At 38.0% G+C, this 21,894-nt stretch overlaps 2 protein-coding genes across 4 annotated transcripts; both read left to right on the top strand.

The window, feature by feature from the left end:
- The first annotated feature begins 4,259 nt into the window (after positions 1-4,259).
- On the top strand, positions 4,260-5,626 carry LOC133730662 (uncharacterized). The gene is made up of 2 exons (XM_062158213.1): positions 4,260-5,129; positions 5,558-5,626. The coding sequence occupies exons 1-2, from the start codon at positions 4,260-4,262 to the stop codon at positions 5,624-5,626; spliced, it is 939 nt and encodes a 312-aa protein (XP_062014197.1).
- A 4,661-nt stretch (positions 5,627-10,287) lies between these two features.
- On the top strand, positions 10,288-21,514 carry LOC133732218 (ubiquitin carboxyl-terminal hydrolase 8). 3 transcript variants are annotated; one of them, XM_062159717.1, is made up of 13 exons: positions 10,289-10,522; positions 10,776-11,030; positions 12,509-12,650; positions 13,865-13,924; positions 14,004-14,096; positions 14,658-15,002; positions 15,152-15,292; positions 15,389-15,559; positions 15,959-16,216; positions 16,367-16,512; positions 17,406-17,960; positions 18,631-18,904; positions 20,463-21,514. In XM_062159717.1, the coding sequence occupies exons 1-13, from the start codon at positions 10,431-10,433 to the stop codon at positions 20,577-20,579; spliced, it is 2,649 nt and encodes an 882-aa protein (XP_062015701.1). In that variant the 5' UTR covers positions 10,289-10,430; the 3' UTR covers positions 20,580-21,514. The 3 variants fall into 3 exon arrangements, with proteins under 3 accessions (XP_062015702.1, XP_062015701.1, XP_062015703.1); XM_062159718.1 differs by lacking the exon at positions 20,463-21,514 and having other exon boundaries at positions 10,288-10,522; positions 17,406-17,968; positions 18,631-18,852; XM_062159719.1 differs by lacking the exon at positions 20,463-21,514 and having other exon boundaries at positions 17,406-17,964; positions 18,631-18,810.
- The last annotated feature ends 380 nt before the right edge of the window (positions 21,515-21,894 follow it).

Below are 21,894 nucleotides of genomic sequence, written 5' to 3'. Positions count from 1 at the left end.
CTCAGACTGAAAGTTAAAGTTTCACCAAATCCGCCTAATTGAATGGCTCCTACTCTGTTACTTTTTCTGATAATATAGTGATGGGGATGTAATCTATGATTAAACAGACTTGTTTACTTTGCCTTGGTTGTAAACTGCATCCACTCAGAGTAATCTACAATCAGTTGAGTGTTTGGTAGTTTTCTTAATCAATTTTGCATTTGTTTCTTCATAATCAACTAGATGCGTTAATGAAATTAACTTCGCAACTTGATATGTTGAGAGACATTGAATTGCAATCGTATAACACTGGAAGGCCCAACCCTAAGAAGGATTCCCCTTTACATTTCATCCAAACTTGAATCCCAAGTTGTCTTATTTATCAGTTCTCTCAATATTCTTCCTTGATCGTCGTCTGTGTTCTATTTATTCATCAATCTCTGTCTCTCTCACGATGAAGTCGTTGCTGAAGATACACAAGTCTGGTGAGAAGGTAGAGCCGTAGAGGTAAGGAAGTGGAAGAAGGTAGAGAAAAGGAAAAAAAAAAAAAAAAAGGGCAAAACTAGAAATTTGGTTATAAAATTTTGAGCAAGAGGTCCACATACCAAATGTAGAGGTATGAATAGAACCACTCTAATAGTAATAGAAGCCTTCTCTCGTGTATACCAATGAACCTGCATTGCACTCACTGGTCATTTTTGTATTTTACACTAACCGGCTTATCTACGGTAACTAAGCTCCAACCCCTTTGGGTTGAATTGTAACTTGAAACCAAACAGACAGCCCATATAGGTTTAAAGGTTTTTTTTTTAGGAGGAAAAGAAAATTACAACTTGAAACCCCTCCTACAACCAAATCTAAAATTATCAAAATTAAAAGCTGAGGGAACCGAGAGTGGCAACTTCTTTGACCAAGTGATAAGAGTATCTGAACTGTGGCCCATATTTGCAATAGCATCGATGACAAAGTTGGCTTTCCGGAAGTATAAGAGAAAGAGATTGCTTCTAAATAGCTTGCTAGATTGGGAATGTCTTTCACAAGGGTACGAAGACGCCAAGGTGGAAGGCACTTCTTGTTAATAGCGTCAATGATTAGCTTCAAATCACCTTCAACCATAATCTTCTGGCAATTAAGAATAAGAGTGTAAGACCCCAAAAAATTGTTATTAATTTCTGGGAATCTCCTGGAATTGATAAAGTGTTCGTTAGTACGATTTCGTGGTTCGAGGGTGGAACATAAATTAATTCGAACAATTATTCGTTGGAATGGTTCGATTCAAGAGTTGAATTTTTGTACGTTTTGATTTTGTGAAAACTTCCTTCACGAAAGTCGTAGAACGTGTCAATACTAGTTCATGCATGTGCGGAACGCGAAAATCGAAGTTCGTATGAATTAGTTATGAATTTTGGAAGAAATTTCCATTTTAATATAAAGCTTCCATTTTTGGAAACTTTCCAGAAATATTTCATTTTTCCAGAAATATTTCTCTCTCCCCGAGCCCAGCCACCCCGCCACCTTCGCCGGCATCATTCTTTCTCCTCCGGCCACCATAGGACACGATTCGAATTGGGTTTTCTTCGCCTCAATCTCCTCTACACGTCTGTGGAAGCCATCGAGCACGGGAAGGACTGTGGTGGGCGCTGCAAGGCCGAGAAGAGGCCGCGACGGGGACGAAATCGCCCTCCTTGGTTCTCCCTCCTCCGGCCACCATAGCTGGAGATTCTTGAGGGGTTTTGTAGCCCGGAGGCTGGGGAAGGATTCTACCAAGGTATCTTGCAACCATTTCACGCGTGGAAGACGAATCGAAGATTTGAAGATCTAGGGTTTCAATCGGCCTGATTTGTTCTAAGGTAATCGATCAATTGGCTTATAATTTGACTTTAATGTAGTTGGGAAAGTTGTAATTCGTGTTGAGATGAAGATCTTTTGTTTAGGAAGTTTGGCCAAATTCAGACTTTTTGCCGGCGGCGGCGCCGCCACTTTGGTGGTGTTTTCCGGTCACTTCCGGCCACCTCAAGGACAGTTTATGCCCCTCCTTTCAATCTACACATGATACGATCGTATCGATGTACAATGCATAATTTTTGGAAATCGTATGAGCAAGTTATGATTTTTAGCGTTTTACGGTTTTCGGTTCGATCGGTTTTCGATCCATGTGGATTCGGCCGTCCGATCGACTTGTAACTTTGCTATATTGATCGTATAAGTATTCCGGAGACCTCGGGTGGTCTCGGATGAAGTTTCGCCTCAATTAGCATTACTTTCGAGATTTTAGGGCAAATGGGAGTTCGAAGTTTAATTGTTTTTGATTCGCGTACTAAGTTAAGACCGTATTGTACTTAGGTGACTAAAGGAGCGTATTCGATACATTATCTGCTGTAAGAGAAGACGCAGCAGGATTTTGAGGTGAGTAAATCTCACGTGGTTTATTTACGAACCAAGTTATTTAATAGTCGGAATTGATTGATAATTGTAAATCGTTTTCGAAAATAAAGATTTGTTTGAAATAATATGAACTCGATCGACTACGGTTCATAGGGCTACGGCTCACAGGTAAGAAAATGAATTTAAGTATAAAATGAATTTATTGGTTTTGACACATATAAACTATAGTTGGTATTAGTGGTCATTCCTGCGTGAATGACTACGTATATATATATTTACGTGGAATATATATATCTGGATGGTGTGACATTGTGATATGTAGACCTTTGATGATTTCATTCATATTATTGAATTGAACTTTTACTTATGCCGGAAATATATTTGATGACTTATATTGCTGAAAGAGTGATTTGGAGTTATGATGTGACATTTGTGAGTCGTGTGTGATTTCTTTAAATGTCTTGTTCCGAAGGTTACAATGGTAAACCTGGGTTTTGTTCTGAGGGCCGAGTGGTCCGAAGTCCGAAGGTTATTACAGTGGTAAACCTGGGTTTTGTTCTGAGGGCCGAAAGGTCTGAAGTCTGAAGGTTACAGTGGTAACCTGGGTGTAAAGATATCGGACGCTTGAACCTTGGCCAAGGTGACAGGCAACGATTCAGTTAAAGCTCTAGTCTGTCGTAGTTTCGGGGAAGGTTTCTGGGGTTCTTCTTTAGTGTTTACGTGAGATTTGGATTTCCATGAATTCTATTGTTTGGTTTAATTGTAATCTTCTGAACTAAAATACACGCAGGGATTACTATGACTTTGGATTGAGTGCTTTTTGGTGATCTCCTGAACTAATTTTCTATGCAGGGATTACTGTTTTATCTAGTTTATTTGTGAGTACAATTGTGGTTATTTGAGTTTACTCATACGAGCTTCACAAGCTTACCGGGTTTGTTGTTTGCAATCCTGGTGCACTATTCCATGGTGTTTAGGGTTTAGGACCACCAGGGTTATTCCTGCAGGTCAGGACCGCCAGGGTTGAGTTTGAGGCGTAGTGTAGTAGTTTAGGTTCTTAACCTATTTTTGTTATTAACTGTTGTTCGTATTATGCTCTTAGTGAGCGTTTACATTCGTAATTCACTTCATTCGGGTCTTGTAATCACTTGTTGATATAACATTCGACTCGAGTGTTTGAGTCTTTATTAAGAGTATGCTTTTGGACTATTGTTATTGCTTAGATTAAATTGAAAAGTTTCTTTGCAATTTCGAGAAGTTGGTTAAGTTATCGCGTTTCGGATTCGAATATCTTTATTCGAAATTCAGGGCGTGACAGTTTGGTATCAGAGCGTAAGGTACATATTTGGTGACAATCAATACTACTCAAGTGATGGCCCGTCTGCAGCGGATCCCCATCCTATACTCTTCAGTATTGATATAGTCATCGGGTATGTGAGAATGTTAAGTGTCGTCTAGAACGTTAAGTCGTCAGAGCATAGGTCGGCTCTGTAGGTGATGTGTTGGAGCTTTGTGTAGCTTCTTGAGTTGTAGTCTTTTGAGGAATGAGAACCTCTAGATTGAACTCTTGTTATACTTAAGAGATTTGTTTATAGAAGTGTATCCTCCTTGTGTTAGTATCTTGCTTAATACAGTTCTTGTATATGACTTATTCATGTGTTTAGGTTTTATACAAGTGTTAACCAAGTGTTGGAGCTTTGTGTAGCTTCTTGAGTTGTAGTCTTTTGAGGAATGAGAACCTCTAGATTGAACTCTTGTTATACTTAAGGGATTTGTTTATAGAAGTGTATCCTCCTTGTGTTAGTATCTTGCTTAATACAGTTATTGTATATGACTTATTCATGTGTTTAGGTTTTATACAAGTGTTAACCAAGTGTGAGTATGCTTCTTAGGTGATGGATCCTCAGAGAGGCAGGGCCAGGGGTAGCGGCATGGTTAGCTCTCAAGAGGAGTTCTATCTTGAGAAGGAGGTGGTGCAACCTGTTCCATCTATTGTTGGGACGGTTGATGCTACTCACCTAACTAGGCTGACTAGGGAAGTCATTAGATTGGGGGCAGTGGCATTTCAGGGTGGTACAGATTACTTGTTGGCCGATCAGTGGATTGAGAACATGGAGACCTACTATGATATGGTTGTCTGTACCGACATGGAGAAGAAGATTACAGCTACGTTCCTTCTCCAGGGTGAGGCAGGACGGTGGTGGGATTCTGTGCTGAAGACAAGGAACATATCGACCATTACTTGGGAGGGTTTTGTGGAACTCTTTCGGGACATGTACCTTCCCGCTTCTGGGAGGGAGAAATTGGGGGTTGACTTCATTTCTCTAGTCCAGGGGACTATGAGTGTCAAGGACTATGAGGCCCGGTTCTCACAATTGTACCGGTTTGTTAGGCCGATGGATCCAGTGTCTTTGGCTCGGAAGTTCCAACGGGGACTGAATCTGGTGATCAGAGATAGGGTGACTCCTTTTCAGTTGCCTACTGTGGCACTTATCTTTGCTAGTGCTCTTGGATTTGAGCAAGAACTTCTGACGTCTCGAGGGGAGATGACTACTATGGGAGATTCCCAGGGAAAGGGAAAGGCAGTTGCCGGGAGCAGTGATGAGATGGACAGTCAGGGTGGGTCCTGGAAGAGACAGCGTACTTATCATCAGGCGCCAGCTAGGGTAGCAGCTGCACTTGTTGGGCAGGCAGCACACCTGAGATGTTACAACTGCGGCGAGTTAGACCATGTTTCCAGAGCGTGCACGAAGCCGAGGAGCAAGGTATGCTTTAGATGTGGCCAGACTGGGCATGTAGCCAGAGAGTGTACTCGACCTTAGGATGGCAGGCAGGGGAACCAGCAGAGGCTGTTGCTTCCTGGTCAGGCTAGAGTATTCACTATCGGCCAGCGAGGTGCTAGAGCAGAAGGTATTCTACCTAATTGTGTTTATCTTGCGTGAGTGATGTGTGATGAAGATCACTTCTTGTATCAGTTGTATGTGGTGTTGGGTTGGGTTTTGCATGATATCTATGGTTAGACTTTTGTGTGTGAATTCCTATTGTTAGTATGTGTTGTTGTGTGCTGCATGCTCTAGGTTTGCTTTGAGTTGAAATGAAGGTTTCGTTTCCAATTCTTGTAATTCAGGAGTTACATGATTGGTGAAATGATGCAGATACTGTTGTGATAACAGGATTCTTGACTTTTATGTAGTCTGTGCATAGAACTGTAGTTTTCCAGACTTGTAGCAATTTTGGTAATGGTGGAGATGCGATTGTGTAGGTTGGCTGTGCTTGATTGTTTGGTAGTACACTTAAATTTTGGGACGAAATTTCTTTAGGGAGGGTAGAATGTAAGACCCCGAAAAATTGTTATTAATTTCTAAGAATCTCCTGGAATTGATAAAGTGTTCGTTGGTACGATTTCGTGGTTCGAGGGTGGAACATAAATTAATTCGAACAATTATTTGTTGGAATGGTTCAATTTAAGAGTTGAATTTTTGTACGTTTTGATTTTGTAAAAACTTCATTCACAAAAGTTGTAGAGCGTGTCAATACGAGTTCATGCATATGCGGAACGCGAAAATCGGAGTTCGTATAATTAGTTATGAATTTTGGAAGAAATTTCCATTTTAGTATAAAGCTTCCATTTTTGGAAACTTTCCAGAAATATTTCATTTTTCCAGAAAAAGAAACTCGGTTTCCTTTCTCTCTCCCCAAGCCCAGCCACCTCGCCACCTTCGCCGACATCATTCTTTCTCTTCCGGCCACCATAGGACACGATTTGAATTGGGTTTTCTTCACCTCAACCTCCTCTACACGTCTGTAGAAGCCATCGAGCACAGGACAGACTGTGGTAGGCGCTGCAAGACCGAGAAGAGGCCGCGACTGGGACGAAATCGCCCTCCTTGGTTCTCCCTCCTCCGGCCACCATAGCCGAAGATTCTTGAGGGGTTTTGTAGCCCAGAGGCTGGGGAAGGATTCTCCCAAGGTAGCTTGCAACCATTTCACGCGTGGAGGATGAATCGAAGATTTGAAGATCTAGGGTTTCAATCGGCCCAATTTGTTCTAAGGTAAAATTCGATCAATTGGCTTATAATTTGACTTTGATGTAGTTGGGAAAGTTGTAATTCGTGTTGAGATGAAGATCTTTTGTTTAGGAAGTTTGGCTAAATTCCGACTTTTGGCCGGCGGCGGCGCCGCCACTGTGGTGGTGTTTTCCGGTCACTTCCGGCCACCTCAAGGACAGTTTATGTCCCTCTTTTCAATCTACACATCGATACGATCGTATGGATATACAATGCATAATTTTTGGAAATCGTATGAGCAAGTTATGATTTTTAGGGTTTTCGGTTCGATCGGTTTTCGATCCATGTGGATTCGGCCGTCCGATCGACTTGTAACTTTGCTATATTGATCGTATAAGTATTCTAGAGACCTCAGGTGGTCTCAGATGAAGTTTCGCCTCAATTAGCATTACTTTCGAGATTTTATGGCAAATGGGAGTTCGAAGTTTAATCGTTTTCGATTCGCGTACTAAGTTAAGATCGTATTGTACTTGGGTGACTGAAGGAGCGTATTCGATACATTATCTGCTGTAAGAGAAGACGCAGCAGGATTTTGAGGTGAGTAAATTTCACGTGGTTCATTTACGAACCGAGTTATTTAATAGTCGGAATTGATTGATAATTGTAAATCGTTTTCAAAAATAAAGATTTGTTTGAAATAATATGAACTCGATCGACTACGGTTCATAGGGCTACGGCTCACAGGTAAGAAAATGAATTTAAGTATAAAATGAATTTCTTGGTTTTGACACATATAAACTATAGTTGGTATTAGTGGTCATTCCTGCGTGAATGACTACGTATATATATATTTACGTGGAATATATATATATATATCTGGATGGTGTGACATTGTGATATGTAGACCTTTGGTGATTTCATTCATATTATTGAATTGAACTTTTACTTATGCCGGAAATATATTTGATGACTTATATTGTTGAAAGGGTGATTTGGAGTTATGATGTGACATTTGTGAGTCGTGTGTGATTTCTTTAAATGTCTTGTTCCGAAGGTTACAATGGTAAACCTGGGTTTTGTTCTGAGGGCCGAGTGGTCCGAAGTCCGAAGGTTACAATGGTAAACTTGAGTTTTGTTCTGAGGGCCGAGTGGTCCGAAGTCCGAAGGTTACAGTGGTAAACCTGGGTTTTGTTCTGAGGGCCGAAAGGTCTGAAGTTTGAAGGTTACAGTTGTAACCTGGGTGTAAAGATATCGGATGCTTGAACCTTAGCCAAGGTGACAGGCAATGATTCAGTTAGAGCTCTAGTCTGTCGTAGTTTCGGGGAAGGTTTCTGGGGTTCTTCTTTAGTGTTTACGTGAGATTTGGATTTCCATGAATTCAATTGTTTGATTTAATTGTAATCTCCTGAATTAAAATACACGCAGGGATTACTATGACTTTGGATTGAGTGCTTTTGGGTGATCTCTTGAACTAATTTTCTATGCAGGGATTACTATTTTATCTAGTTTATTTGTGAGTACAATTGTGGTTATTTGAGTTTACTCATAAGAGCTTCACAAGCTTACCAAGTTTGTTGTTTGCAATCTCGGTGCACTATTCCATGATGTAGCGGTTATTCCTGCAGGTCAGGACCACCAGGGCTGAGTTCGAGGCGTAGTGCAACAGTTTAGGTTCTTAACCTATTTTTGTTATTAACTGCTGTTCGTATTATGCTCTTAGTGAGCGTTTACATTCGTAATTCACTTCATTCGGGTCTTGTAATCACTTGTTGATATAACATTCGACTCGAGTGTTTGAGTCTTTATTAAGAGTATGCTTTTGGACTATTGTTATTGCTTAGATTAAATTGAAAAGTTTATTTGGAATTTCGAGAAGTTGGTTAAGTTATCGCGTTTCGGATTCGAATATCTTTATTCAAAATTCAGGGCGTGACAAAAAGCATGGTAGAGACCATCTCGGACTGCACTGCATTCAGCAATAGGGACAGATGAACGACCAATAGCCCGCGCACCAGCAAATAAGGGGGAACCCTCACCTTTTTTTTTTTTTTTGTTACAGTGGAGAGGGATCGAATTTTTGATACTGTCTAATTTTAATCCAGTTTTTTATGATTGGGTAGTTGAAAGACTAATTTATAGTCCTACTCAGCCACATGTCTTCAAAGGCTGAAATCTTATATAAATGATTTTCATTTATAAAGCCGAAACTGCACATGCATCAGCTTTCTAGACTCAACGTCTCAACCTATGTATCTGAGGGCCAAGTAACTATCAAACATGACAAAATACAGCTCATTAAGTACAAAATGAATCAAGCTTTAAGTGAGCTTAAGATCAATAGAACACCTCGCCCCTCAAAGCAAAATCATCTTTTACTTACCTCCTACCAAGCACACAATTTTGGTATGGAACAATAAGTACTTCTTAAGAAGCTCATAAAGCAATTTCACCAAGCTTAGGCTTTTTTTTGGTCTGACCAAGCTTAGGCTTGCAAATGACAAAACCAAGATATTTACCAATTTCAACAGCTTGCTGTCATTTTGTGAACTAGTCCGTAAAGAGATTGCCACTTAGGACCAATGAAGGATACAAACACCCAATTAGGTCCATAACTCGGGAGGGAACAAGCCAAGTCTCTAAGTAACAAGGCAGGGTGGCAAAGCACCCTTCTTGAATGCCCAAACAAAAACAGATATGCAAGAATAAAACTAAACAAAAACAGATATGCAAGAATAAAACTAAGATACAAATAAATCACTAGGCTTCTTTAAATCTGAAATGGTTTGTTAATCAACCAGATTCGTTGAAGGTGAAAGTAATAATCGGTCGTTTCAAACTTCTTACAGGTCAGAGGCTTGGCCAATAAATAGGATTGAGAGGATTTTTTTTATATGGCCTGCCTCTAATCCTCATCAAATCCATTCCGCCACCACCCCTAACCAAAACCAAGGAGGTAGAGAAGCTATTGATGATGGAATATGTGGTCGTTACAGGAAGGAACTCGTAAAGAAGGAACTATGTTCAGATGTTGGTTTAGTTTGGAGACTATAGTAGATGAGAGGGTTTTTCTCGTGATAACTATTTTTTATTTATTTAGTCTGCAGCTTTTATCAAAATTTAGATATGTAGGACTTTCTCTTTATCTTTTGTGTAACATGTTGTTCCTTATGGAAAAAAAAATGAAATATAATGCCTCTACTCCACTCCATATGATCAATTAATGGGGAGACATACTGTAACGTGGTTAGAGTCTGCAAGGGCGTAATAAAGCGAAAGTTTTAAAGATAACCACTTACATATGATCCTAAATGGCCACCAATCTTCCGGTAACCCTCAACTGATAACCATAATAAAGACGCCTCTCAAAAAGAAGTGGACTATAAATAATGAGCCTTATAAATTCGTCCCATAAGAGAATCAAAATTTTATTACAATGTTACCAAACATTATAATGAAAAATTCATGAGAGCATCTCTAATGGAGATGTCTTTTGCCACATGGCAAATCCAACAACTACTTTTGACAGATTAGGTCCTCCAACCCATATATCAATTCTGACATCTCATTTCATATGTTAAATTCAACCCCTTTATTTCCCAAGGTCATTTCACTGTTCACCAACAGGAAGGAAACATTTCTGAATTTTTTTTTTTCTGACATATTGGTTGGAGATAAGATTAGTCAAATGACTAATTTAAAACAAAAAGTGAATTTTACCAATATCAAATATTTGACACAAGTTAAAAGACATTTCCATCGAATATGAGATGCTAGAATTTCAGATTCTCCACCTAGCTGTGGAATTACTTTTCTTTCGGCAAACTAAATAAGTCCAAGTTTGATTTTCCACGTAAGACGCTAAAATAAAACTGATCGGGCTAATTAATTAATATACACACACATATTTATATATTTTTCCCTCCTTATCGAATCATCTTGGCAGAAAAAAGCTCCATTTGTTTCTCTGCAAATCCGCCTTCTCTCTCTCTGAGATGATCTGCATTCTCCGAACCCATTTCTAAGCTCTTTCTATACATAATAGTAGAGAATAAGAAGATAATGGAGAGCGCTGGTCTCTCTGAAGATCTCTCCGATTCCACTCAGCGTCCCGACTCCGACAGCGAGCAGCGAGTTTACTTTGTTCCCTACAGGTCTCTCTCTCTCACTCACTCACTCATTCACTCCCCAATTTCAGTCATACTATCAATTTTCTATCTGCTCCAATTTTCTGCAATTTTGAAATCCGGAAATGAGAGTTTCCATTTGGATAGCACAGAATTAAAAAAAAAAAAAAAAAATTGAATAATGAGGTTCCCGGACTCTGTTGTATCGATTTTTGGATTTTAGATTTGGGTGTGGCTGCATTTTGAATCTTTTGATTGGATTGTTTTTTTCTTTTTTCAGTTGGTGGAGGGATGCACAAGATTCAGTTGTGGGCGATTCAGATGGGAACAAAGGGGTTTTGTGTGTGGCATCCCCGGCCGCTTCGTCTTATGGTGGCCCTATGAAGATCATCAACAACATTTTCAACTCAGATCTCGTCTTCAATCTCAGGAGAGAGGATGAGGCTGTGCACAATGCTGAAAATGCCGAGGTCGGTGTATCGGGCCGGGACTATGCATTGGTCCCCGGAGAAATGTGGGTTCAGGCGCTCAGATGGTGAGTCGTATTCGTTTGATTTTTTTGCCCTTCTTATCACATTGGTTCCTTTAATAGGTTAGTGTTGAAATTACGGAGGTGATACCATCTCTTGGCAAAAATAATATGTGTTTGATGCTTGCACTTATGGTTTTTGATGAACTTTTAATTACCTGAGTAGCTGGCCCAGGAGTGCTCCTGGTGCTAAACATAAGTTCGTGCTTTAATATGGAAGTGAATCGGAGTGAATCGTTACTCACTATTATCTTCAATGTATTTTGCAATAATCACCCTTGAGTCACTAATTTCTAGATTGTGCAGTTACTTGTGTGCTGCGTTAAGATATTGTGCGTCTTTTTTTTTTATGTAAATGTGCACTGGAGATATTGTTTATTCGATTCTACTTGTGCGTTATAAGTCTCATTGATATCTCCACCAGTTTCTCAATGACATCTTTTGAAACTTTGGTTCTGATTTTGGAGAGTCAGTTACATTTTACTGCAGATTGTAATTTTTCCTATGAATGCTCTGATACCTTTGGTCCAGATCTTGGCAATTTTGATACACTTAGGAAGATTGTACGCCTGTCATAGGTTTTGTAACATTGCAAAAGATTTAATTAAGTATAAAATATGGAACTATGTATAGAATACAATCTCTACATTCTCATTTTGATTGAGCTCTTAATTTGTCCAAGACAGCAGCACTTTTTATACTGCACAAATATTAATTAATTGTGTGTGTGTGTGTGTGTTTTTTTTTTTTTTTTTTGTGATAAACCCACGGCAAAGCCTCCTACCCTCTACTTTAAACTTGCAGCTAATGAGCAAATTGTGCTTGAGAGACTATTTTTCATGTTATGATTGGGATAAATGTCATTCGTCTTGGGGTTTGCAAATAACTAACATCATTATAGTTTCCACCCTCCATAAGTAACTCCTGCTGTTTGATGTGCTTTAACCATATCAGATTAGCCTTCCTGGAGCTACTTAATTGTTTCCTACATGCATTCCTATGCTTCTAAAAGAAAACTACACTTACAAAGATCATAGTTCTTTGACTGAACTTTGGTAATTTCATTCCTTAGCAATATCCTAATTCAAGTTCTGCAGTTTGAGAATACTGCCTCATCTGTTAGTAATTTGACAATAGTTATGTCCTGTTCTTGCATTAACACTCAGAGAGTAAACTGTTCAAGCCCACTTGAGTTATGTCTAATGGATTTTGATTGTTTCGATAAAGATTCGAGATCCTTTCAAATGTCGAGGCAGTCAATTGTATTTAGGACTGTTGTTTTTTTTTTGTTTTTTTTGTTTTTTGTTGTTTTTAAAGAGTTTTGGTTTTTATGATTATTATTGTTTCACATTAAGTTCTATGGTTGTTGTTGACGAATCAATCAATATTGTACATGAATGTTTAATCTTGCATGTTATTCCAAACTCATGGCTTATTTCTCTTAAAAGTATCTTAATCATGGTATGCTCATTGTATCAATGTAGGCATAGTGATCCTAAAGCTGCAGTTAAGGATGTTAGGAGTTTTTCGGCTGCAGAAGATGACAAGACCGATGTCTATCCCCTACAACTGAGGCTTTCTGTTCCACGAGAAACAAATTCATTGGGCGTAAGAATTACCAAAAAGGTTGGTATATGGAATTAATTTTATTTTTTATTTTTTTTGGCCTTTGATCTCTATTTTAGAATTTGAAGATTTGGACTTGGTAGGATTGTGTGAACTCTAATGTATGATGCCTGTGGCCTCAAAGGTTGCATGAATCATATTGTCAGAAACACAGATATTAGCCTAAAAAACTGTGAACTGCAGTACCAGTCAAAAGTGCGTATGAAATGAAATGCCTCCATTTTGTTAAGCATTCTTAACTCTTTAAGTATTGGTTTTGCCATGAGCTACCAACAGGAACTTTAGTAGCCAGTTGTCCAAGTCATTCATTTTCTTTTTTCAGTGGTGCTGTTGTCCCCCTTCCCTCCACTGACTTTTTTTTAAAATTTTATTTTTCTAATTGCAATTTACCCTTTTATAAAATGGCTTAAATGAATCTTATGATTAAACGGTAGAAAACTGTACAAAGTTAGGGTTTCCCATGGAGTGAGCGCCCCTTTAGGGCACTGCTCCCACTGGGTGTGCATCCAACTTGGGGCACAAGTGACCCTTCCTCTTCCATGGCAGCATACTTATGAAGGTGGCACAATGGTGAGTGGGAGAAAGAGAGAAGAAGAATGAAATGGTTCTGTTTAGATGGGTGGTTAAGACTTGGAGCATTTGAAATTTGGGTGGGTGGTTTGAGTTTGTTGTAATCTTTTAAAATTTAGTCATGGGTGTTCAGAGTAGGTGGGTTACACTACTGCTGCTTCATTCCATTGATGAAAAACGTGCCATAGAGGTGAGTAAGATAAGGGAAAAGCTGATTTAAGGCACACAATCTCAATTGTGAAATATTCCTAATATAGCTTGCCTAAACAGGGTGAACATATGTACTAATTCAGTGCTGATTTTAAGATCAAAGGATAATACATATCCTTTTCAATATTCTTCAGCAATGTGCTCCTCGTGGATGCACATTTGGCTTTGGATGGCTCTGCTTTTTGATTGACTTTTGGAATCCATTGAAAATAAAATTGCACTAAATGAACAAGTGAAGGATGGAAGAGTTATAATTTCCTTTAAGATTACGAGTTCATTGGAAGCTAGTGTACGTTCCATGTTTCCGTTTTACCCTTTTAAACACCTGGTGATCGTACTTTTTATGGCATATATATATATATATATATATATATATATATATATATATATGTTAACGTGCTTATCTGTTTTCTCATTCATCTTTTTGGTTTTAGGATAATGCAGTTGAGTCCTTCAAAAGAGCCTGCAAAATCTTCAGTTTGGAGTCTGACTTGGTAATTAAGTTGTTTAATCAAGACTGTTATTGTATCAGGATCAAGTGGTTGACTTTTTAAATTTCTGTTATTGCATCAGTTACGCATCTGGGACTTTTCCGGCCAGACTAACTTATTTTTTACAAATGACAAAACCAAGTTTCCAAGAGACTTGCAACGGCAGTCAGATGAGGTAACTTCTACTTCATGCTTGTCAATCTTTCTGCTATTCTGGATTCTGGATACTCTATGATGTGTTTTATTAGTGTGCTTACTGTGGATGCCGTTTCAATCTGATTCACAATCTACCCACTGCTTTATCACACTATACCCTTTGTTGCTTTATGTTTTTATATGCATTTCCTAGTTTATATGAAGCCTCTTAGTTATACTAGTTGTTGGTTTCAAAAGGAGGTAACACAAATATTTCAAGGAGTTCACCTTTTTGCATTTAGGTGGCGTCAAAGGTGTAATGAAATGGTCGAATTCTTTGCATATCATTTGGTTGATTGCCCCCCCTCTCTCTCTCTCTCTCTCTCTCTGGTTTTTATTAGTGAGTTAATTGACTGCCACTGTATCTTGTCTTGTTTAGATTATGAGGTTAAATGTTAAATCTACTGTTGATAAATTGCTCCTGGACATATTCATATTGGACCTATGAGAAATAGATTACAATGACTTGAATATTATGATTTGTATCTTTTTCATGCACATGCTCTGATAGTTTGAAGGTTATTTTATGAATGAATTACAGATCCTACTGGAGTTGCAAGTTTATGGATTGTCAGATTCCATCAAGTGCAGGGAAGGGAAAAAAGATGAGATGGCCATGCAACATTCTACCATTGGAAGTTCTTGTTCTGGTTCTTCAGTTATGATGAATGGTTCTGCTGGCAATATGCATTCCAATTTCATTCGTTCTTTCTGGGGAAGCTCTTGTGAAGCTGGTTCTTTAGGGTTGACAGGATTGCAAAACCTCGGAAATACTTGTTTCATGAATAGCTCCATCCAGTGCTTAGCTCATACACCAAAGCTTGTTGACTATTTTCTTGGAGATTATGCTAGAGAAATAAATCAGGAAAACCCATTGGGCATGGATGTATGTCATCCCTTGTTGCACTTTCCATCAACGTATTTCTTAATATTCACAACTTGATGTTGAGCACATAATGTCTGATAGAGATGTTGTGTGCTTTCTCAAGAATATCTATCCTCTTTCTCAGCCTGTTAGTACACATTCTTTGTCAGGGGGAGATTGCTTTAGCATTTGGAGATCTGTTAAGGAAGTTATGGGCTCCTGGAGCAACTCCTGTGCCTCCAAGGACCTTTAAATCAAAACTTGCTCGTTTTGCTCCTCAGTTTAATGGCTTTAATCAACATGATTCACAGGTCAGTGAAGTTTCTTCTTTCTAGAATTGCTTTCTTTTGGTTTCAGGGTTTACGAGGGTTGGGATTTTCATGTATCAAACCATATTATTGTCACAGGAACTCCTGGCCTTTTTGTTGGATGGACTTCATGAAGATCTTAATCGTGTAAAATGCAAGCCTTACGTAGAAGTCAAGGATGGTGATGATCGACCGGATGAAGAGGTAGCTGATGAATATTGGCGAAATCATTTAGCCCGCAATGACTCTATCATTGTTGATGTGTGCCAAGTGAGCTTCTCCCTCATATTCATGTTTTGCTTCCACTCCTTGCTGGACTAATCTGCAGGGATTCTTTTGTTATTACATTTTTGATGAACTTGTTTGTGAACGAGTCTAGAGTTCGTCATTGATGTTGTATTTGTCTTACTAAGTAATACTAGTGGCCATAGATTTTTTACTGTTTCAGATCATTTAACTTAAAGGAATGGTGAATGCTTGATTAAAGTCAGAAAATAATTCATTAAAAGTGGATTTGTATGCTCAACCATTTCCAATGATTTGACAACTCCAAATGGAATACTTACCTTTAGTTTCTTTTTATTTTATTTTCTGTTTGAGTTTGTTACAAGGTCACTTCTGGTCAATGTAATTTATTTGATCACCTCTTTTGTTTTTAATAAATTGCAGGGTCAATATAAATCAACATTAGTTTGTCCTGTTTGCAAAAAGGTCTCTGTTACATTTGATCCGTTTATGTACCTGTCACTACCATTACCTTCAACAATGATGCGGACAATGACTTTAACAGTTATCAACACTGATGGAAGTTCGAAGCCATCTGAATATACCATTAATGTGCCCAAGCATGGAAAGTTTGACGATCTCATCCGCAGTTTGAGTGTTGCATGCTCACTTGGGGTTGATGAAACCTTTTTAGTGGCCGAGGTATTTTGCCATGGCTATTGTATGAAATTTGTAATATATATATAGTGTGTGTGTGTGTGTGTGTGTGTGTGAGCGAGTTTGGGTGTGTTTTGCTTTTTTTTGTTTTTTTGTTTGTAATGGTTGATCTCTGAAGCTTATAGACTTGGGCAGATATACAACAATCGCATTATACGTTATCTCGAGGAGCCTGCTGATTCATTATCCTTAATTAGAGATGGTGACCAGTTGGTTGCTTATCGGTTTATGAAAGATGTTGAGGAAGTACCTCTGGTAGTTTTCATGCATCAACAAATGGAGTAAGTATTATCGTCCTTTCTAATCTCTTTTATAGTGGCATTTTTTTGTTCTTATTGAATTGTAATTTGTGTATGCAAGTTGCAAAGGATTACGGTGTAAAGGCGTGCGATGTTGGTTTTACATATAGATATAGAATAGCACACCTCAATGAATAGGTGTACAATATCGGTTTAATAACTATAAATAATAAAAAAAATTCAAAAAAAAGCTCAGTATGAATGTTATTATGTATAATTCATGTTTATATATTGTGAACTTGTTTATGAAGTAAATATTAGTTGCCTATGAAGTAGAACCTTGATGAGAACACAGAATACACTTTTGTAAGAATTACCAACTTTATGTATGATTTTTATTTAATAGGCAATGCTGTAAAATATGTTCCATCCATTGCCTGGATGTGAATGGATTTTACTGTCTTTTCACAGTTGGTGCTCCTTGATAAGTTAAAAGTTAGATGAACTAGATTGGTTTCAAGCAATGAAACACATTCATTGATAAGTTATTTCTTCTATAAGTTGCAAGTTTCAAAGCAAAGAAATACGTTCACTAATTCTTCATTTGACGTACTGGGGCATTGGCTAGAATTGCTGATTCTAACAAATATATGTTCTTTTCTCAGTTACATTCACTAATTCTTCATTCGATGTACTGGGGCATTGAGTAGAATTGCTGATTCTAACAAATATATGTTTTTTTCTGAGTCATTCATGATCTCCTTGATTGTAGATATTAGTTTCATTTTAGTACCCTCTTACTCCTAGTCCCACAAAGAGATGATTTTTTCTTTTCCATCTTTGTTTTGCCTGCTCTGTATATTTTCCCATTTCATGTTTCATTATTTACCATGCCCACCATCAACCCAGTGTCTTTATGTATTTGATATTGTCAGGCAGGACATGCATGGGAAGTTGAGTTCAAGCTGGAAACCGTTTGGAATTCCTCTTGTATCAAGACTTCGTACTTCGGCAACTGGATCTGATATCTGCTATCAGTACTTAAACTTAGTTAAGCCATTTCAAATACCTGGAAAAGATTCCCAAGCACTTGTTGATAATTCACAGGGCACTGCTCCTATAGAGGCCACTGGAGCAGAGGGTACCGCACCTCCTGTTTCAGGTGGGGATGTGAACCTCTGTTATGAAAATGGGGCTGACTCACCATTGGATTGTGAATTTCAGTTTTATATAACAGATGAAAAGGGTATTCAAAAGGAGAAAAAGATAGTAATGAATGAGATAGTCGAGAGGAAAATGTCGGAGCATTTATATGTTGCAGTATGTTGGCCAGAAAAATACGTTGAGCAGTATGATACTCGCGTTCTGAGCTCATTGCCGTTGGTTTTCAAGCCTGGCCTTTTTTCTAAAAAGCCTCAGGAGACTGTTTCTCTATATAAGTGCCTTGAAGCATTCTTGAAGGAGGAGCCTCTTGGGCCAGAAGACATGTGGTCAGTGGGTACATCTTGAGCCTTTTGACTTTCTTTTAAAGTAATTTACATGGCTTATAATGTAATCTGGATCACTGAAATTCTTTTTCATTTATGCATTCCAATACTTTTGACATTACTTTTGAATGAGAGGTCATTCTGTCCGTCTTAGTTTTTTCTTTTTGTAGTAGAGCATAAAAGCTCTACTATTTGGTTTGAGTCTCCATATTATTGATATTGCGCAGACAAAATAGCAGCTTTTTGGAAGCATTAGCTCCAAATTATTGTTCTCCTCACTTGTGCTGCTTGACTTTTGTTTGAACTCGAACTGGAGTGAAAGTTCTTTGGTTTTGTAAATCAATATTATTTTTTTAGGAAATGTGCTTATCTGGTGTCTGTCTTCCTAATGTGCATCCATAAAACCTTACACAGCACTATAATCTAATTTGAACTGCATCTGCATGTGCTATTGGTAATCTTTCAGTGCTCAAATTATTGGTCTATTATTTGTTAGTTTTTATTGCTTAGTATGATTACTTTGCTTTACCACACTCTTAAAGTGTTGACGAGATAATCTCTTGGTATGATTTAGGGTAGTTATAGTTATATACAATCGCTGAGCCTCTAGCTATCTTTTGTGAAGTTGTGGTCATGTCATTCCTAATATTGGGTACTGTTATTGCTGTTATAGGTATTGTCCTGGCTGCAAAAAGCATTGCCAGGCCAGTAAGAAGTTGGATCTCTGGAGACTGCCTGAGATCTTGGTCATTCATTTAAAGCGGTTCTCATATAGTCGATTCTTCAAGAACAAGCTAGAGACATATGTTGACTTCCCTGTTGATAATCTTGATTTGTCAACATACATTGCTTACAGGACTGGTGAATTAAGCAATCGTTACATGCTTTATGCAGTTAGTAATCACTATGGAAGCATGGGTGGCGGTCATTATACTGCATTTGTCCATGTAAGTGGTGTCTTTTGCTCAATGGTTTTCCTTTTTTCTTTTAATTATTTTCTTTTAGCTTTTTCTTCATCCACTTTATTTTGACCAAGTTGCCAATGACTTACACCCTTTGTTTGTCTTTTATAGTATAATTTCAGTGGATTTCAAACATAAATAAAATGAATCAACGTCAAATAATTTTTCTTTTAAATGCTTCATGAGATTAGTTCGCTGTTTTGTGAACCTGGTGTAGTAATGCAATGTCCGTATTCTTGCTCTTCCCCACGCAAGTAAATTCTAGTGAGTGCATCTCGTTTCTGATTTTGATGGATATGTGAAATCTGTTTCTATTAGGTGCAACTTTTAGGCTGACCTGGTTCTGTTTATGTAGGCATGAGTGTCTGAGACAACTTTTTGCCAAGCATTTTCTTTTTCTCACTCCAGAATATTTGTTTGTTTTTTTTTTTTTCCAACTTTAGATGCATGTCAACTTTTTCAGCTTGTGACATCATCTAAGTATGTTTGTTGTGCCCAAACAAAATTTATAGGCGTCATTATTGTATATGGATCTTTTAAAACCCATTCTCTCATCTTGCTGTTATGTGATTGTTAATTGCTTAGTAATTTATGTCTTAACAAAAGATGCAAGTTCTCAATTGGCTTAGAACCACATCAACTCGGTATGACGAAATCATGGTATATAAGATTCCTTGTTGCGTCTGTGGTCAGAATGCTCCTTTTATGGTCAAATTAAGGTTCAACTTCTTGTAACCTAAGATTCCCACAGGAATCAAGTCATAGGAGTTTTGGTTTACAGTCAGGGTTAATACATTTGGGATTCAAACTTGACAAGGTTTCTGATCTCCCTGATCTGGAATTTCAGTTTTTGACCAAAAAGAAATAAGATTATTGCACTGGATGTCAGTTATGTTAGACAAAAATAGGTGGTATAGATCGTCTCAAAAAAGAAAGAAGTGAATGGTATATGTACCCGTTTTCTGATCTCCCTGATCTGGAATTTCAGTTCTTGACCAAAATGAAATAAGATAATTGCATTGGATGTCAGTTATGTTAGATAAAAAATAGTTGGTAGACCGTTTTAAAAAAGAAGACATGATTGGTATTAGACTTTCGTATAATTTTGCTACTTAATCTGATAGCATTACCGAGGATTTCATAATCATTTTGAGTTTTCACTGGGTCCTTGAAGGATTTTAACAAATTTATTCAATATTCCTATTTCAAGGGGAGTGAAATTGTGCCACGCCAAACAAACCACACCCCTCTCTTCCTATTTTCATGCACATATGTTGGTTGCTTTTTTCTTTCAATTTTTAATACTGGTGAGGCTATGCATGTTGATGCTAACATTCCATGTGGGCTTCTTTTAATTCTCTCAAGACTGGCAAGTTGCGGTCAAAATGTAAAATGTAGATCCTACTAGAGATCAGGGTCTGATTAGTGTCATCACTTGGGAACTAGAGGCTTGTTTTGTTTGTTTTTTTTATATGTTATTAAATGTATACATTGACATATGTTGCTTCACACTGAATGTTCAACTGTCTTTTTTCTGATGTAGCATGGGGGCGATCGGTGGTATGACTTTGATGATAGCCATGTTAGCCCTGTGAGCCAGGACAAGATAAAGTCTGCTGCTGCGTATGTTCTTTTCTATAGGAGAGTAGTAGAAGTGTGACTCTTGAGTAGATATGCATCTTTGAGTTCCCATATGGGGTTCAATATCATGGTGAATATATACTTTAGGTATATACACATATTACATCAGTCCTAGGACTACATACTCAAAAGCTGTCATTCTTTTGTCTTTGGCATTGATAGTTCAGATTGAGAGTTTCAGGCATGGATGAAATTGAGGGAAGACAGTACTTGGAGAAAGTGCTGAAGATGATTGTAACATACTAACAAATGAAGAGATGAACGATGATAATGAGATACTGTATACAGTTATAACCATTTATGAATACAGAAGGGAAGTCTACTAGCTGGATTAGACATATTTCTTGAGGACCCTGCTCCTAGATCACTAGTTTTTGGTTTTGATAGCTGATGGCTGGTCATGGATTAATCTGATAGGCGATTAAGTTGTAATAGCATTTCGGGATGTTCATTTTTTGAACTCTGAGTTGTATTTTTACTTTGGAGTTTGGCTTCATTCTCGTTTGTCCTCAAAATGTCGGCTGCTGGAAGAAGGTGCTCGGAAGTTGTGTCAGGACTTTGAATTATGGAATTAAATGTCGAATCCAAGAGCTTTTGATGATCTATTCACTGTGGCAGTATTGTGCTACTATACCGGGTCCTATGGATGGATCTTACTCCCCTCACTCATTTTTGTTGGAAGGAACCGTGATGGGGGGTAATTGTTTATTTTTATGTTAGTTGGTGGTGAAAGATGGGTTAGACAATTGTTCAAGGCTTTAAGCTTCATCTGGTGAGATTTGTTGGTTTCCTCCCAAATTGGTCTGACTGTGTTGTACTAGACTGCTGCATTTTATTCAGTTATTCTTATTAAGCCATGAATTAGCAGGGGATGTTATGACGCAATCCTTCCTTGTCTTCATGTGGTTATCTTTTGTAACAATTAATGATGGATTTTCACATGGTTTATTGAAATTTCGTTAGTAGGTACAAGGGAATCAGACTAGACAGATATGAGAACCTACCCTCCCAAAAGTGAAACTTAAGTTACAAAACTCGAGACGGTACTGAACTAAAATTTGGAGGATGGCCATTTCTTTATGCTCAATTTATTCACAATGGGATTGAATAAAGTCGCAGTGTTTGTACCTTGTCATTATAGTAGGTTTGAGGACCACATAATACCTGTCTTCCTATCTTGGTGTAAACATGGGACCAAAGCCTCCATGTTGATTTCTGTAGTACCATGTTGCTCTATCCCAGTCGATGCCAGGACCACTGGGATGACTCGTCTCACAATGCCATCTAAACTTTGGTTTTTAATCTTTATGTGACAAATTAGAAATCTTCCATAT

This window comes from Rosa rugosa, chromosome 2 (assembly GCF_958449725.1).
Source record: "Rosa rugosa chromosome 2, drRosRugo1.1, whole genome shotgun sequence".
NCBI classification, from domain to species: domain Eukaryota; kingdom Viridiplantae; phylum Streptophyta; class Magnoliopsida; order Rosales; family Rosaceae; genus Rosa; species Rosa rugosa.
Note: the sequence above shows the minus strand (reverse complement) of the source record. Positions and strands in the feature narration are given on the sequence as shown.

What these genes read in the sequence shown, in the direction of transcription:
- LOC133732218 (XM_062159717.1), top strand. Translation starts at nt 10,431, where the DNA reads ATGGAGAGCGCTGGTCTCTCTGAAGATCTCTCCGATTCCACTCAGCGT. An exon ending in GCGTAAGAATTACCAAAAAG is followed by an intron (nt 12,651 to 13,864) that starts GTTGGTATATGG and finishes TTTTGGTTTTAG; the next exon opens with GATAATGCAGTTGAGTCCTT. An exon ending in TTCATGCATCAACAAATGGA is followed by an intron (nt 16,513 to 17,405) that starts GTAAGTATTATC and finishes TGATATTGTCAG; the next exon opens with GCAGGACATGCATGGGAAGT.
- LOC133730662 (XM_062158213.1), top strand. Translation starts at nt 4,260, where the DNA reads ATGGATCCTCAGAGAGGCAGGGCCAGGGGTAGCGGCATGGTTAGCTCT. An exon ending in GCACGAAGCCGAGGAGCAAG is followed by an intron (nt 5,130 to 5,557) that starts GTATGCTTTAGA and finishes ACTTTTATGTAG; the next exon opens with TCTGTGCATAGAACTGTAGT.